General features: G+C 41.9%; 1 protein-coding gene across 1 annotated transcript; it reads left to right on the plus strand.

Moving 5' to 3' along the window:
- Positions 1 to 16982: 16982 nt before the first annotated feature.
- LOC118993039 (E3 ubiquitin-protein ligase TRIM13-like) lies at positions 16983 to 18667 on the plus strand. The gene is given in 4 exon segments (XM_037055096.1): positions 16983 to 16995; positions 17439 to 17471; positions 17474 to 18509; positions 18511 to 18667. Coding segments are annotated over 4 exon segments (1239 nt in total).
- Positions 18668 to 19070: the final 403 nt, after the last annotated feature.

A 19070-nucleotide genomic window follows, 5' to 3' on the forward strand; every position in this document is an offset into this window, starting at 1 on the left:
TTTCATGAGTTTATTGGAGTCAAACTGACAATAATTGCCAGGGAGTGAAAACCTCAACAGGTGGAGGAAGGTGCTCTGGAGAATGCTCCTGCTTCACACATTACAGTCCGAAGAGGGGACGTGAGTGAGTCACACGAAATACACTGGTGATAGGTTAGGGATTCGGGAGAAAGCAAAGCAGGCAAACTTCTAGGACTGGATAAAATCAAAAATGCTAGGCACAGGCTTGTTTTATATAAGTGGGCATAGGATAGTCGACAATGAACTCAAGAACAATGAGGGGATTTGTGGTCTCCCTCGGGGGCAGCATCTGCTCAGAGGGGTCCAGAAAAAAAGAAATTACTTTGACATTCCCAAGGTATGTTATTGCAGATATAAAAAGGCAATAGTCTTAATTAAGGTAAAAATAGACTTTTGTTAGGGAAGAGTCTTGTCTAGAATATAACTACTTGCCATAAACTGCTTTTAGTTAATAAGTTTTAATTTCAGACCATCCTCTGTGGTAACTGTAGGTCTCTGAGTTAATAAGGCCGCCACACGGGCCTCCCCGGAGCTTGTCCAGTTCAGCGTGAGGCCCCATTTCCTGCACACTTTCTCCTAGGAACGTGCTAACTTTCCCCAGAGAGCCAAGGTGCGGAGCAGGAGGGCGGGCAGACTCCGTGAGCGGAGGTCACAGAGCAGCTTCACTGCAGGTGACAGATGCAGAAGAAAGAATATGGACTTTGGCGTCAGACCTGGACTTGAATTCTGGTCCTGATACTCGCTTGAGGTACCCTGGACAAGTTACTTAAGCTCCCTTGCCTTGTCCTTATCAGAAAAATGTGATTAAATTCAGTAACATAAATCATTTAATCTCTCCCTACCCACTTTTCACTCACTCCCTTACCACTCTGAATGCGTAACACAGGTACTGAACTCAGGGCCTGAACTTGTAGGAAGCATATATTGTAAGTGCTAGTAAAAAAATACATTCTCTCATTCAATGAGAACATTTAAACTATCCCTTCATCATCAGAAAGAATGCTTGAGTTTTCTAATTGAATTATAGATTTATATCCTGATTTAACTTTTTTTTGAAAATTGCAGAGATAGAAGTTAAAACCAAATATACAGAAAAAAACACACTTTCAAAAAATTTTCATTCAAGAAACAAAAGAACTAGGACTCTTTTTCCTGATATTGCTGGATAATTTCACATTCCTATTCTGGTGGTTAGTTTTTCAGGATATTGTTGAACTGGCCAAGATTTAGAGTGTTAGTTACTCTTGGTTTATGGAGTTGGGAAGGTTGAAGAAAGATGAGGGGTTAATTAACATCAGTTTCTCCTTCCCCTTCTCTCCCCCACCCCACCACACCCCTCACCCCATGCCTTTGACCTCCTCATTCCTCTTTGCCAGTTCCAAAAGGATCTTCATTTTTTTCCCAAGGCTGTGAATCCAATGGAAACCATGGGTCTTATGCCTCTCCCCAGACCCATACACATGTCAAACAAAACTTGGCCTACGAGGCCGGGCATTCCCAGGCCCGTGAAAGGCGGCCCCCGGCGGGGAAAGGAACCGCATCTGGTTTCCCAGATTTCCCAACACCTGTCCACGGTCACCCCACACCATCACTTTTTAGAATAACACATTCTGAAGACCTAAGGCATCGGAAATGGTTAGGCTTCAGAGAATAAATGTTGGGTCCTTTTCTTGTTTTTGTTTATAGAGGTTAATTTCAATTTGGAGGTTTTCCAAGGAAAACAAGTGATGCTGTTTGATATGAAACTAATCTGTCACTAATATTATTTCAGGCTCCCTCCTCCCTTCCCCACCCGTTGCTCAATTACACCCATTGCCTCATTGCACTCTAAAAATAAGAGAGACTATTTGCTGTGGTTATATAAAATGGTTCATATTTGAAGTTTGAAGGGTTTGGGCATAAAAACTGCATGAATGAACATTTTGTTGACCTTTTTCCAACTGTCAGTTCTCTTTAAACTCAAATAAGAATACTCTTTAGTTGTCCCTAAAGAAATGTGAAGGAAATAACCCTGTAAACATGTATTATTTATAAATCCACTGCAGCAAAAACATCATCAATAATTCAATGATCCCATATGCTTGGCCTGTTTTATTTTAAGCCACTGTCATTAAAACTCTCACACATTCAATATCCCTAATCAGTAGTATTTCTCACCACCCCCCACCCCCCCTTGACATTTCCCACGCAGGGAAAATAGAATAGCAGCAGGATAAGCACTCAAATTAAATGCCAATTTTACACCGAAAAGAAACATTGAATCAATAACTAAAGGCTAATAGCTAAAGGCTACAGTGCCCACAGCCATGCGGTCTCCACAAAAATCTGAAGGAACAGGGAAAGCCTTAGAATTGGGGTAAAGTAGTAAAAGACAGTGAAAACCGTGTTGAAATGTTAAGACATTGAGTAGTGATTAGAGCTATCTCCTGGCACTTCCAAACCCTAACTCTGACCCCAATCCTAACCCTAACCAGGACACGCCCTTGACACTCTCTCTTTCACGCCTCACAGCAACCCCAGGACGTGAGACTCAGTTCGTCAGTGAGGGCACTGGCACTCCGGCAGGTGAAGTAACTTGAGATGAGATGCAGATCCATCAGAGCTATTAAACGGCCGAGCGAGGATTCCAGTCTAGGTCTGTCTGACTCTAAAGGCAATGCTTTAACCTTAAAGCTATACTCAAGTGCTTTTAGATCCATGAGTATTTTATAAGTTCAATGTATTTTTAGAGGTTGTTATTGAAATGGGCTACGGTAAGCACTAACTTTGTTATCATTTGCCATGGACCCCTCCCAGGGGCTGAGGAAAACAAGACTAATCTGTGAAGGGATTTGCAACAGCGGACAGAGTGGCAGACAGAAGTGAAAGCCCAGGAGATCAACCCACTTAAGGACAGGTCGACAGCAGGCCCGCTTGCGGCTCTGGGATCTCAGCCACGCCCATGTCTTCGGGGCTGCGCGCGCTGGCTGTGCGGCGAATGTGGCCAGGCTATGTACAAGAGCAGGGCACGGTGGACCGCGGTCTTCCAGCCAGAGGGGTTTCTACATGGACTTTGGAGATTCTCTAATTCCTCTCCAGGCTTCTCACTTCACTAAATGAGCAGTAATTACCACTGGGTCCATCAAGGTGGAAAGGAATATGCTTAGATGGTCAATTCCCTGAAAGGAAGAATCAAATCAAGGTTACCATTCCTAGGACCCAGGGGCTGTTACAATAAAATGCATTCCACTACAGTAGACCCAGCTGTATGACTGTAAGTGGAAATAATAATAATACCAGTCTCTAAATGGGAATGATAATAATACCCGTCTCAATTCATTTCTTAAGGTTGCCATCAAAACGTAGCCCAAACTCTGTGGCTTAAAACAACAGACAGTTATTGTTTTTCAATGTTCTATAGAAAAGCCAACCAGAAAGCCAACATCAGGCTGTCAGCAGGGCCTTACGCCCTCTGAAGGCTCTAAGGGAGGACCCTGCCTTGCCACTTCCAGCTTCCAGGAGTCCTTCGGGCAGCATCGCTCCAGTCTCTGCCTCTGACATTCATTACTCAGCCTTCTTCTCTCTGCCTGGGCCTCTGCTTCTTTTGTCTCTTAGAAGGAAGCTGGTCATTCAACTTAGGTCCTACCGGGCAATACGGGATGATGGTCTCTTAAGATCTTTAAGTGAATTATTTCCTCAGAGACCCTTTCCAAAGGAGGAAGCAGCCACTCGTATCAAGGGTTGGAACAGGACATGTTTTGGGAAGGTCACCTTCAACACACACCAGCATCTCGTAGGGTTGTGGTCAGGATTTAAATAGATAATGTATAAAATAGCAGCTATGGAGGCCCTGTGGGGACAATGTACACTGATATTCTTCCAGGGAGCAGCGTTTCAATGGTACAACAGAGTATGGAGACCAGTGAGGAGGCCCCGAGAGCATGACCGTTTTTACATAAAATGACACAGATTTCTTGTTCTTTCGAAGAAGGAAAGCTGAGAAGTCTTTTATATGATCGTTCCTGACCAGTAGTTCTCAAATGTTAGTGTGTGCATAAGAATCAAGGGTGGGGGTCAGTCTTAAAAGATCAGATTCCAGGCCCCATCCTCAGAAATTCTGATTCAGTCGCTCTGGGTGAGACCTGGAAAAGTGCATTTTTAAAAAGTTCCCAGGGAGATCCTGACACAGGCGGTCAGCTCGTGGCATCGGAAGAGGCGCTCCTCCGGGGGCTGCAGGGAGGCCCCCACACAGGCCATCCACAGGGAGACTCCATGACGTTACAGAGCTAGACGTTTCTGGGACATAATGTGTCTCCGCAAAGTTGTGTGTCACAGACCACGTGTTAGGCAGATTCTGAAGTTGCCGTACAGGTGCCGCGTTTCATCTGAAAAGGCTAATTCAACATTGGTAGTTACAAAGTCCTACTACGTTCTGGGCACAGTGATCAGTGCTGAAATATAGTTGCAGACAAGGTACACATTTATTTATTTATTTAAATATTTTTTTTACTGTTTTTTTAGAGAGAGAGAGGAAGGGGCAGAGAGACAAATACTGATTTATTGTTCCACTTATTGATGCATTCGTTGGTTGCTTCTTGTATGTGTCCTGAGCGGAGATCGAACCCACAACCTTGGCCTATTGGCACAATGCTCTAACCAACTGATCTACCTGGCTAGGGCCCACGTTTATTTTTCAAGAACCCATGGAACATTTGCAAAATTGACCTCTTATTAGTACCCCAAAAAGTCTCAATAAGTAACACAGAATTTATACCATACAGAACATTCTCTGTTCACAAAGAAGAAAAAGATCAATTCCAAGATATTGATGCCCCCAAATTCCCTTTCTCGCCAGTCTTAAATTTTACCTGAGCCTTATATATTTTAAGGGGTGGTGAAGTAAAGATAATAATGGATAGAGCTCATGTTGGTTAAGTTCCACCTATCCAAATACAACTGAGATCCAATTAATCAGAAAGTCCTGATCACACCAGCTGTAACCCTCCCAGGCAGCACCCTCCCAAAGCTGCCGTGTTATTCAGGCTGCTGTTAATGCCCCTGTGGGACCTTGACTGCCCCAGGCTTTCCTGCTACTTTGCTGCATATCAGCAAAAGCTGCCCCAAGGTCAGAGGTAGCGGGAGAGGGATGAGGAGTCAGGGAGGAAGGAGGATCTGGGCAGAGGGGTGCCAGAAAATACCTCCCCCACCAAGAGCCTTACCCAGACTCACAAACCTGCCTATAAGGGTGCCCACTAGGTACTGAGTTTTCTGGAGTCTGGACACCAGAAAACTTCCTTCTTCCCCAAACCATAAAGGCAGAGGCCTGAATGCCTACCTGTGGGGGCCAGGGCCAGGGCCAGGGCCAGGGCCAGGACCAGGAAATTCCCAATGCCCAGAAGCAATGGGTCCAAGGGTACTGGGAGGAGTGAAGAGGGAGGGTGAAGCACTCCCCACAGAGGACACAGAAATCCACTCAATATGCCATTACTTATAAATAAAGTCAGCCGGAGAAGAGAAAGGAAACCAAACTTGCGAAAAAGGAAGTGTACTGTTCCCCCAAACAAAAACAAACACACACACAAAATGAAACTATTTAAAAACTGTAGTTTATCCTTCAGCTGGCTTCCATCTTTTTAATATATATCTTAAAGCAGCCTCCTTGATATTAGTACCTCTTATTAGTACCCCCAAAAGTCTCAATTTTATTATTTAATTCAGCCACTATCTTGAGATATTAAATCATAGAAAAGTTATAACACTTCTTGAGAAAATATTTAAAATAAATCTTTTGGGGATACATGAAAGTTCCATTCAGACTATAGGACTACTTATTGCTTGGTATAGGCTAAAATTTTACTGTGAAAATTTTGAAAATATACAGAGGTGGTATTTCTCTAGAAAACTCCTCCAACATCTCTGTATTTTGAATTTGGTTAATTTTGAGACACTTTACTTGATTAAATAAATCATATATCAGTATTTTTAATATGGAAAAACAAGCTCCCTTCAAGTTCTTATACAGAAATTATTGCTAATATTTGAAGGAACACTACTTCTTGCTAAAAAAATATTTTTTGCCACCAAAGGACTGCAATTCCAAACTTGCTAACATGGGTTGAATATGCTATTTGAATGCTTGTGATTTTAATGTATTCATTTATGGACTGATACATGCAGCTGATGTGTGGACTTAAAATGTCAACTTTTTTTAAGGTATCTTCACCTAATCAAATTTATTAAAGAAAAACTTCGCCGAGCCTCTAAAATATTAATATGCCTGCAATACGACGCTGCTGATGAAGAACCTCAAACTACCCCAGAGTTCCTTGGAAACTGCTCACTTCTATAATGACCAATTGCAAAGAAGGATGACAGTCTATAGGGTGAGTCAACCAGTGATCTGAACACAGAATCTTGCCTTATTTGGTGTACCTGCTTCTTTATGTTGTATATTTAGCTAATTCAATTTTTGCTCAGGAAGGCTCACTGTTTGTTGTTTTGTTTTGTGTGATTGTAGTTCTTTCTTGCCCAGGAAACAATAAACTCAGCTGTAGTTTTCTTCATCATCGGTGGTATTTTGATTTGACAAATTCAAAGAAAGAGTTTCTGAAAAATAAACTTGGTAAGTGCTGCATATCTCCCATAAAATTAAATATTTAACATGCCCTGACAAAGTGACATTGTGTAGATTGTTTTGATGAAGTTATATGTCAATCTTCTGCTTACTTCCTCACTCCACAGAAGAGAAATTTGTGTTTATATAATAGTTTTTTAGAACATTTTACCTATGTATGATGCATTATGTTGCAATGAAAGGGAACTATAATATCATCAAATGAATTATCCAGCAGACTTAGTTAGAAAGTATAGATATTTATCAATCCAAAATTTTATTTTCTCCTCAAAACACTCCTACACACATTCACCAGACTGTTAAGAGAAAACTGTGGCAGTGTATTCATTCCTAGGACTGGAGTGACCAATAACTGTAAGCTAAGTGGCTTAGGACACCAGGAATTTGCTGTCGTCTCCCAGTTCTGGAGGCAGGAAGTCTGAAATCAACATGTCAGCAGGGATGGTTCCTTGTAGGGGAGCTGAGAGAGAATCTCTTCCAGGCCTCTCTGCTGGCTTCTGGTGGCTGTCATCAATCTTCGATATTCTCTGGTTTGTGGCAGCACAACCCCAATCTCTGCCTCTGTCTTCACATGACCTCCCTCCCTCTGTCTCTGTGTGTTCAAATCTCCCTCTCCTTTCTCTTATAAAAACACCAGTCATTTGATTTAGAGCCCACCCTAACTCTTGGATGCTTAATATATGTGTAGCTAGAAACCTCATGCTGTGTTGAGGGCTGGGGAGAGAAAGACAAAAAATATGTAAAGAAAGAATTCATAAAGTTTTTCCAAGTTTAATTAGAAATATAAATTCAGAAATTCAAGTGCAAGAAACATGAAGAAAAACATACTAAAATACAACAAAGTAACATTGCTTAAAAACACTGATGAAAAAAGAAGTCTTTATATAGAAAAAAAAGACATTATGTATAAGGTAACCAAGCAAGATTAATGACAGACATCTTGTGAAAAATAATGTAAGCCAGAAGACAATGGAGCAGTAGCTTTAAAGTACTGAAGGCAAAAAAAAAAAGCTATTCACATAGAATTTTATTCCCATCAAAAATACATTTCACAAGCAAAAAGGAAATAAATATTTCTGCAGACACATAAAAGCAGGAAAATGGTCATCACCAGCAAACTTATGCTATAATAAATTTTAAAGAATGTTATTTAAGCAGAAGGAAAAATAGTGCCTGGTAGAAATGAAATCCACACAAAGAGCTTGATAAATGGTAAATATATGGGTAAAAAGAAGTGATATTTTTCTTTTTAAAAAAACTCTATAAAAGATAGAGCTTCTGATCAATATGGAGGCATAAGGCAGACACGCCTCACCTCATTGCACAACCATAAGAAGGAACACAACTAACTTAAAAGTGAGAAACACCCAGAAATGCCAGAAAATCACCCAGAAAAACACCCAGAACTGTATGGAAGTTTGACAACCAAAGATTTAAAGAAGCTATATTCATCTAGATGGGTAGGAGGGGCAGACAGGACTCAGAGTGGTGGCAGCAAGCTGGGGACAGAGAGGGGAGAGGCAGTGAGGTGGTGACAGCTGGCTGAATGGGCAGCCCCACATGCACTTGTGGTGGATGAAAATCAGGGAGACACTTTGTGAGCAAAGGAGCCCAGCCCCAGGACAGGCTACACAGCCCAGGGCTCCGGCACTGGGAGAAGTAAAACCTCATAACTTCTGGCTATAAACCCAATGGGTGTTGGGGCACTGGAAGAAATTGCAGGCACATACGCAAACCCTCCCATCCTGGGAACCACAACCAGGACGCCGAAGCTGGATGGGCTCCAGTTGCATGCAGGGAGTGGGTGAAGTGACCGGAAATGGGGTGAGGGCCAGGCAAGCCCCCAGAAGTCAGCCAGCAGCAGCGTTGTCCCCTCTTTGACCCCTCCCCAACACATGGAGCCAAGGTTGCCCCACCCTGGCAAATACCCAAGTCACTGCCCCATACAACTTAACGGGTGCACTAAAATGGAATGAAAGTGGCTCTACCTAGTACATGGATACAGGGAGGCTGCCAAAATCAGGAGACATGGAAATATGGCTCAAACAAAGGAACAGAACAGAACCCCAGAAGAAGAACTAGGTGATGTGGAGATAGCCAACCTATCAGATGCAGAGTTCAAAATACTGGTGGTATTTTGAGAACATTGCAGGCAAGAAGAAACATTGCAGGCAAGAAGGGGCCAGCAAGAACTATACAAAGTGATGAAAAGCAAGGACATCCAACCTTGATTACTCTATCCAGCAAAGCTATCATTTGAAATTGAACAATAGATAAAGTGCTTCCCAGACCAGGTAAAATTGAAGCAGGACATCATCACCAAGCCACTATTATATAAAATGTTAAAGGGACTTATATAGGAAAAAGAAGATCAAAACTACAAATATTAAAATTACAATAAACTCACAACTATCAACAACTGAACCTAGAAAACAAAAACAAACTAAGCAAACAACTAGAACAGGAATNCAAAAGCATAATGGGAGAAATGAAGGCTTTACTAAGGGAAATAAAGGAAATCCACAGGAAACCAACGTGAGGGGAAGGAAGACAGGATTCAAATCAATGATTTGGAATATAAAGGAGAAATTAATATTCAATCAGAACAAAATGAAGAAACAAGAATTCAACATAACGAGGAGAGTTTAAGAAGACTTCGGGACATCTCCAAAAGGGCCAACAATTGAATCATAGGGGTGCCAGAAGGAGAAGAGGAAGAGCAAGAAATTGAAAACTTATTTGAAATATAATGAAAGAATACTTCCTTAATTTGGCAAAGGAAATAGACATACAGTGCAGGAAGCTCAGAGAACCCCAAAGAAGTTAGACCCAATGAGGTTGGCACCAAGGCACATAATTAAATGCCAAAGATTAAAGATAAAGAGAAAATCTTAAAAGCAGCAAGAGAAAGGCAGATAGTTACCTACAAAGCAGTTCCTACAAGACTATAAGTCTAGCTGATTTCTCAAAAGAAACATTGCAGGCAAGAAGGGGCCAGGAAGAACTATACAAAGTGATGAAAAGCAAGGACATCCAACCTTGATTACTCTATCCAGCAAAGCTATCATTTGGAATTGAACAATAGATAAAGTGCTTCCCAGACAAGGTAAAATTGAAGCAGGACATCATCACCAAGCCACTATTATATAAAATGTTAAAGGGACTTATATAGGAAAAAGAAGATCAAAACTACAAATATTAAAATTACAATAAACTCACAACTATCAACAACTGAACCTAGAAAACAAAAACAAACTAAGCAAACAACTAGAACAGGAATAGAATCATAGATATGGAGATCATTTGGAGGGTTATCAGCTGGGAGGGGAAAGGGGATAATGGGGGTAAAGGAATAGGAAGCATAATTGCATAGGTACAGAATAGACAGGGGGAGTGTTAAGAACAGTACAGGCAATGGAGAAGCCAAAGAACTTACGTGGACAACCAATGGACATAAACTAAGGGCAGGGGACTGCTGAAGGGAAGTGGGGAACTGGGTGGAAGGGGACAAAGTGGGAAAAATTGGTATAACTGTAATAGCATGATCAATAAAATATACTTTTAAAAAAGCAAAAATTAAAATCTGTTGTGAAGGTTATAACATATGTGAATATGCAATGTATGATAATATCACGAAGGTCACGAGAGGAAAAATATGGAAATATACAGTCATAATATCCTGCCATAATATACTATATGTGAAATTGCATAATATTACTTGAAGATAGACTGTGGTAAGTTAAAGATATATACTATAAACCCTAAAACAACTTATAGAAGAGCATTCCAAGCAGAAGAAAAAAAAGACATGAGAAAATAGGGGTACCTGGAGATGGTAAATAGACTACTTTGGCTACTTAGAAGACAGAGCACTGACTGGAGAGCTTAGAGCATGATTTTGAAGGAACCTGGCTGATAAGCTACCAAATTTGCTCCTTGGGCATAGAAACCACTGGAAAGTTGTCTAAGGGATTAACAAGATGGAAACTGTACTTAAGGGCATTGATTTCCACCTTATTCTGTTTGTGTTGATTAGTAGACATTTATTTTTAATAATCTATAAGTAGTTTCCATAGAATATTTCAAGGACTTGAAAGGGATTGAAATACATTCAGTTAATTAACTTAAGACCTTTAAATATTTTAAAACTCAGTGCTCTCTGAGTCCACAGCTTTCGTGATTTATAAAAATGTTAGAAACTTCTGAAAGTTCATAGTATGCTACTAATAATTTTTACATTTTAGTTTAAACTTAAGGAATTTATCACTCAAGACTGGACTGTGTGTTTAATTAGTTTCCATACCCTCTCCAGAGAGTTCAAAAGCAAAAGGGCTAATTCACCCCAATACTTGACATCTTACAGTTCAGGTGAGACCATAAGATGTCAAGACTGGTCAGACTGTTGTTCACTTTCCCTAACAAACATTAGGTTGAGCTAAAGGAATTGCCACTATTCAACGATTTTGACCTACAAAAACAGTAATTTTGTATGGTTCAGCCTAATATATTGTTACATGTTTTGAACGGTACGTTTACTGTTCTATTTTTATTGAAAAGTGTTCCCAGAGTTATTCTGCATGCAGGGTATGAGGGTAAAGGGAGAGGTTACTGAGATGAATAATAATGATTCTTATCCTCTTATACATTAAAATTCTAGAAGGTTCTCAAATTTGTAGGAGTATAATATTTATCTGGAGGTTTTAAAGAATTAATACAAATGCCAGGATCTCAGCTCCCAGTAACTCTATTTTTTTACCAAACACTTCTCAGACTATCCTTTCTCAAACACTGATCTAGAGAGAAGAATTTTGATGAGGAATATGTGTGGGAGGTAAGATAGTAGAAGCCAAAAGAGGGCCACTTTCTCCCTAAAGGAATTCACAGAACATTTAGAAGCTTTTATCTACTCACGTCCTCCCAGAAGCAATCAAGAATGACCTTTGGAGAAAAGAATCAGGTAGAAAGAAAAATCACCTTTGGACTGTTGATAAGACTTCCCTTGGCCCATGAGTCTCCAGCTTTAGTTACTCTTTTTTTTTTTTTGCAAAGGTGGTCCAGAAATATAGCATTAATTTAAGTAGCCCTGCTCGGTAGAAGTATTTCAGATGGCTGAACTTCTGTTTTTAAGTAAACAGTTCTTGGTAACTCCTAATCCATGACAGTGCAAAGCATGTGCTTGTTCTGAGGCCAGGCCTAGGTCTTTCACAACGTAATAAAGGGTTTCTTTTCTTGCGTCTTTTCTCTTCAGGATGCTTTTCATCTTCATTGCATAATAGCCATTACCATACGGCTTGGGCACAACAGCCCAGCCATATCTTGGGCATCACAACAGCAATCCAATACCCCTCCCAAACTGGCACTCCTGTCTCAAGCACGATTTTCTTTATAGTCAGTCACTTCAGAAGTTGATGATAATACTGTTTATCCCACTGTTATCCCAGTAGACCTGAGGCATGCTTTCAGTGAAGTCTGATGTCCTTCGGATAATAATTAATGGAGAACTTGGATCTGAGGAATTAGACAAATTATTATTCTCGGTAAAGTTTAATCAGAGGGCTCTGCTACTTTTCAAAGTATGACCATAGGTTTAAAAAAATCTATAAGAATAAAGTGCATACAGGACTTTTCTTTCTAGCAGTATAACACAAGGGAAGTACTAAAAAGCTTCGAGGACAGAACACTTAAAAACAGGATTAAAAATACTCTCTCTCTCTCTCTATATATATATGTAAAAATAATACTTTTTCTCTCATCCTCTAAGTTATTTTAGCTGGGCCAATAAGTTAACAGAGGCAGATTAATGAGACAAAATCAAATTTTAATACACGGGAAGCTCACATTACCATGAAAATTCCAAAGACAGTGAGGCAACGTTGGGTATGTATGACATTGTGGACATAAGAGAAAATGGTGGAGGGAACAGGGTATTAGATTTCAGAAGTGAGAATGGGCGATTTGCAGACAGTTGAGGAGCACTGAAAAGCACATGACAGGCAAATTCTCCCAGGTAACTCAGAAACAATGTGACACAGTGGGTGTTTGGTGTACAGACCCCAGCCTGAAGCCCTCCTACTTACCACACTACATTCAGACTAGGCTAGAGTGGACATCCTGAGAGTCCCTTCCTGGAGTAGGTATTTCCTTCTGAATCTCTCAGCCAGGAAGGAGGGGGTCAAAGTTTCTTTCTGAGTCTTTGTTTTTTCCTTTAAAATTTATTTTTATTTTGTATTGTATTTTTTTCATGACCATTTATCCCCCTTATCCCCTCCTCCACCCGAAAATCACCACGCTGTTGTCCATGCCCATGAGTCCTTTTTCCTTTTTGCTTGACCCCTCCACCCACCAAGCAGACCCCCAGAGTCTGCATTTCTTAATAAACAGCTTAAAATCAATATCCCCAAAAGCAGCTTCAGGATGGCAAAACTTTGGTCCCTTCTTAACAGGCTACAGAGCATGGGTCACCTGATAATAGAAATACCCCCACAATCCTGCCTTCAGGTAGGATAGGGGGGCAGAGACGGGTGCCCACACTGTAAAGTACAGTGTTTAGGACACATTGCATAGCAAAGGCAGGTTAACAGCTGTGCCTTGCTGAAGGAAAGATCTGCGGAAGCTGCAAAATTGTATACGTGACTGTGAGAACATGCACTTGGCAGAGTGACTCATAACATGACCAGGAGGGGAAGCTCATACAGCACCTGTGGGAGCTGAAGGAGGCAAATGCCTTCCCTGGATGCCCATACATCGCTGGGAACTCTTGCCCTGACTAAAGATGGCAGCTCAAAGAGGGTCAAAGACACTGGGGAGCGGACAAAAATGGCAGACTCTAACACAGCATAGGAAGGGCTGATGTTAGATCACAGAGGAAGTTCTGAGCCGAACATTTAAATCAGAGCAAGCTGCCCTGGCTGGTATGGCTCAGTGGATTGAGTGTTGGCCTGCAAAGGAAAGAGTTTGATTTTCGGTTAGGGTACATGCCTGGGTTTTGGATCGGGTGCCCAGTAGGGGGCACACAAGAGGCAATCATGCTTTAATGTTTTGCTCCCTCTTTCTCCTTCTCTTCCCCTCTCTCTAAAAATAAATAAAATCTTAAAAAAAATTAGAGCAGGCCGCCACGAGGTAGGGAGGTCAGCCTGGAGATCAGAAGGGAAGTCTGCCCGGAGATCTGTCTGTAGAAGATGGTGACAGAGCTGACGGAGCTGCAGGGACCTCTGGGCCAAGCACAAACACATGAGAGATGCTTGGAGCTGAACTGTGACCTGCAATGCTCAGCTGCAGAATTCTGCTTTCCTGAAGGGTGAACAGAGAGCAGTCACTCTCTTGGTATGGGAGCTCTTGGCACAGGACTTTAGAACTTGTAAATACCCCCAGCCTTTGGGTTTTTGGCATTTAGACATTCTGGGCCTCTGGCCCTGCCGTGCACACAGGCGGGCGCACTTGTGGGACCAGGAGATGCAGGGCCCAGCAGGGGCTCAGACACTGCAGAGGATGGGAGCCCACTCCTAAAGGCACTGTCCCACACCGGAGTACATGCCTCCCTGGCTCCACCGTCTGTGACAGTATAACATGGCACGAGGTTTCCTGAACAGCTACATGGAGACTGAGAATAGTACACCCCAGACCCTGAAGGAGAGAGCTGCTGTGTGAGGGTGGTGACTCTGAAACCCATCAGTGCACATTCCAGAGAGGATGGGGACCTGTTGGCGTGGCTGGATTATGAACAGATAAGGAAATGGGGAACTTCTGGGCATGGTTTTGGCTTGTAGCCTTTTGGAGAGCAAAGGAAGTTCTGTTTCTCTTGGGAGAGGAGGGCTCTGAGCAGGAGTGCTCTCAGGCCCTCAGGGTTGGAATCCTGTTAACAAAAACCTGTTTCCTTCAACACTAATTGTTGGGTTGTGTAGACTCCAGTGGCACCAAGTGGCTGGGCCCCAGTTTGCATGGTTACACCTTCAATACAAAAACAAAAACCTTGTTAGTGCATGGCTGAACTGGCAGGAAAAGAAAGGAAAATCCTTAAAGACAAAAACAAGCAAACAACACATACACAGCATGTACACACACACACAAAAGAGGCCCCCAAATTCACATAGGGTGGCAGGCCAACTCACAGAGGTAAGTATGCAGTGAGGCTCATATGTGTCCTAAAGCACCGTCTGTCGGTCCCTCTGAGAGGGAGGGGAGACAGGCTCTGCGTGGCCCTCACCCCCTCATGGAAGAAAAGGGGCAACTTAGGAAACCTTACAGGCTCAGGGGAGGCCTGCATAGCAGCATTAAAACTCAGAGGCCTAAAGTAACTACATAGGATGGTCTAAAATTAAAACTTTCCAACTAAAAGCCGTTCATGGCATGCAGTCATGTCCAAGGCCAGTATTTTTCCCTAACAAAGGTCAGTCTTTACCTTACCTGAGCCTGTCTGTTGTCTTTTTGCATGCATGATAACATACCTTTAGAATGGCAAATTTCCTTTTTCCAGGCCCCTCAAAGCAAAGACACTGCAACAGGAAGAGACCACAAATCCCTCATTGTTATTGTGATGATGTTAATTGTTGACTATTAACTATCCTGTTTCACCTGTGTAAAAGTGTCCATCATTTTACTTTTCATCCAACCCCTGAGGTCCTCACACACCCTGCTTTGCTTCCTTCCACCTCCCTAATTTATCCCCAATAGATTTCATGTAACTCCCTCTGTCTCCTTTGATTTTAGTGTGTACATTACGGTGCTAAACTGCCATTCTCTGGAGCATTTCCCAATCCGTTGAGATTTTGCTTCCTGGCAATTGTCATCAGTTTGGCTCAAATAAACTCACAAAAATTCTCTGCAGGTTTGAATGTTCCTTACATTGACACCCTCACACCCTCATAAAGACAGAACTTGGCCCCAGCTGGTGTAGCTCAGTGGATTGAGCGCAGGCCTGTGAACCAAAGGATCACAGTTCAATTCCCAGTTGGGTTGCAGGCCAGTTCCCGGCAGGGGACACAAGAGAAGCACCTCTCATTGATATTTTTCTTCTTCTCTCCTTCCCTTCCCTTCTAAAGATAAGTAAATACAAAACCTTTAAAAAAAAGACAGAACTTGGATTTGGGGCTGGAATTCACCCAGACACAGTGACATTCAGTTTAAAATGCACAGAGTACACCAGTTGGCACTTGTGTCCTCCCCTCAGGTATCTGAAAGAAGCAAAGCATATATTTTTGTATGCATGCTTTTGAGGTCTAGTCCTAAAAAAATCCCCACAGATAACATTTTAAGTAATATAAAGAATAGTTTTTAAAAATCACAGATACATGAGGAAATAAGCCACCTTGGGTAAGAGGACAAAGAAATAATAGACTATCGAACAAAACTTACGAAGTTTTAGTTATTAGAGTGTTTATCAGATATGGATTCTCTAATATATTTCATATGCTTAAAAAGAAAGAAAAGAGCTCTGGCTGGTTTGGCTCAGTGGATTGAGCACTGGCCTGTGAACCAAAGGGTCACCAGTTCAATTCCCCACCAGGGCACATGATTGGGTTTCGGGCCAGGTCCCCAGTAGGGGACGTGTGAGAGGCAACCACACACTGAGGTTTCTCTCCCTCTCTCTAAAAATAAATAAAATAGTAGAAAAATAAAACAAAAATAAAACACTTTAAAAATAAATTAAAAAGAACAAGAGACAGTCGAAATAGTCTGATAGCTATGAGAACGAATAAACAGAAGTTCTAGAAAAGAACAATATACTAATTGAAATTAGGAAGTATGTGTATGGCTTAGATATAGTGGAATTAGGCATAATGAAATAATGATTTAAAAAAAAAACATTTAGAATATACCACAGAGAGATGAAGGATACCCCTTGTTCCAAAGTTTCAGACCAAAGTTTCAGAGTGGCCTAGCAGGGACTATTCTGCCATGTGTGTCCCACTCCTTCGTAACTACTGATAAATCCAAACTGCCATTCTCCCTTCTGTAATCTAAGACCCCATTCCCTCCCCACCCTTTCTCCTTTGTCCAAAATGTCATATACACCCATTATTGCCTTACTGTCTGGAGTTTTTATGTGTATGTGAAATCCCCATGCAATTATATTAAAATTTGGTTTTCTCCTGTTCATCTGCCTCTGTTAATTTGGTTACAAGCCTTGCTAGAAGAACTTAGAGAATGCGAGGAAAAGTATTTTTTTAACCTCCCGTGGAGACAAACAGAAAATATGAGAGCTATTAAGAGACAAGAAAGATAAAGAAGGTCTAAAATACTTCTAACTAGGGGGAAAGAAGGGGAAGGGTTAAACCAAGGAGCAGGTATAAAGGACCCATGGACAAGGACAAAGGGGGACCCGAGGGTTCTGATTGAACGTGGGAGGGGGATGGGCAGGGCGGGTGAGAGCAATGAGGGAAAATTGGGGACAACCATAATCGAACAATAATTAAAAAATTGTAAATAAAATACTTCTAATTGGTATTCCATAAAAAGGAGAGAGATGATGCAACAGATAGTGGATAACGTAATAGAAACCCAGAAGTCTGTTTCCAGTCTCCTGTTGATTGGTCGACTGCTTTGTGGCGTGTGCCCCGGCCCCGCCCCGGCCCCGCCCCTCCGGCCCCGCCCCAGCCCCAGGAGAAGCTGGGAACCCTCCAGGCTTCCAACCTCCTGGTGGCCTGTGGCGGTTGGAGACACCGGAAGAGCTCCTGCTTCCCTCACCCACTCCCTCTCCCGGGAAAGCAGCCTCCTTTGATTGTCAGTCACAACGTGGCTGGAGGATGGAGGGACAGATTCCTTTGCTCTGGGAAAAAGTAACCCTGCCGAGCACACCTGCTTGCAGGGACAGAGGATGTGATGGAACGGCTTGAAGATCTTAGTGCCCAATTTGTGGCAGCCTGTTTGATGATCTTCAAGTTTTGCCTTGCTCGCACAACTTTTTTTTAAAAAAAATGCTTAGACGGGATCTTGGGAATGTGCGGAATTCACTGTGGAGGTCGTCTCCACTCAAGCGCCACTCCTGCTGGAAGGAGACTTCAGCTTCTGCAGTCAGTTGCCTGCGGGTTCATTACTCCCGGAAGGGCATTGTGGAGAAGTGTAACACGATCAACATCTCTCCCAAAAGGCCAGTGTGCAAAGCTCACCTGGGGCAGCCTCTCAACATTTTCTGCCTGACCGACGCGCAGCTGATCTGTGGAATGTGTGCTACCCATGGGGGCCACACCAAACATGACTTCTGCTCTGTTGAAGATGCCTATGCCGAGGAAAGGGCTGCCTTTCGGTCCCTCCTTCAGAGCTTCCAGACCTGGCATCGGGGACGTGCTCTTTCTCACTTGAATACCTTGAAAACTAACAGAAGGAAATATTTGCAGTTACTGACTAAAGATTCAAATAAAGTGAAGGAGTTTTTTGAGAATTTACAAGACTCATTAGATCAAAAGAAAAATGAAATCCTGTCTGACTTTCAGGCTATGAAACTTGCAGTTATGCAAGCCTGTGACCCAGAGATCCACAGACTCAACACCGTCTTGCAGGAGCAACAGACAGTCTCTAACTTGGCTGAAGCCTTCCAAGACGTGTCAGAACCAATCACATTTCTGCAACAGATGCAGGAGTTCAGGGAAAAAATAAAAGTACTCAAGGAAACTCCTTTACCTCCCTCTAATTTGCCCGTGAGCCCTGTAATGAAGAACTTTGATACCAGTCAGTGGGAAAACATAAAACTAGTAGATGTGGATAAACTTTCTTTGCCTCAAGTCACTGGCACATTCACTAGCGAGATTCCCTGGAGCTCTTACCAGCTATCCATGGCGGTCATTCTGCTTGGTCTTCTCATTTTCTTCAGCCCTACGATATTCCTAGAGTGGTCTTTACTTGATGAATTCTCAACCTGGAAAGACCGTATTTCGCACTTCATATTGGAATAAATTATCTGATTTTGTAGAACAATCAGTTTTTTACTGGGAACAGGTGACAGAAGGATTTTTCATTTTCAGAGAAAGATTCGAGAATTTTACTTTGGTGGTGCTGAATAATGTGACCGGCCTTATATGCAAGTATAAACTATTTTAAAATCTGTTTCAAGTGCATAATTCTCTTTTGTTAGACACAGAGAACAGAGTGGTAGTTCCAACTGGATCAAAGATTCCAGACAAATACTTAAATAAAAGTATTTTCAAATATAATGTTTTTACACATGTTCAAATTAGGTAGCATAAAGATAAAAGTGAAATTTAATAGTACAGCGCTGAACCCTCCATCCTTTTTAGAGTGCTTTTGAAATAAGCATCTTACCCCCTAATATTGATTGTATTTGTTATGTAAAAAGAGGAGGCAAGAAAGCACATACTGTATTAATGAGATCATCTAATAGTGATCGTTTACTTTAAACATGGAATGAAGACTACTCTTGAAAAAAAGAAACCCACGCCACAACACAAATGCAGAACACCAAAGAAAATAAAAATAAGCAAGT

Source organism: Sturnira hondurensis, unplaced genomic scaffold (assembly GCF_014824575.4).
Source record: "Sturnira hondurensis isolate 20B ecotype Veracruz unplaced genomic scaffold, ASM1482457v3 Scaffold0008640, whole genome shotgun sequence".
Taxonomy (NCBI): domain Eukaryota; kingdom Metazoa; phylum Chordata; class Mammalia; order Chiroptera; family Phyllostomidae; genus Sturnira; species Sturnira hondurensis.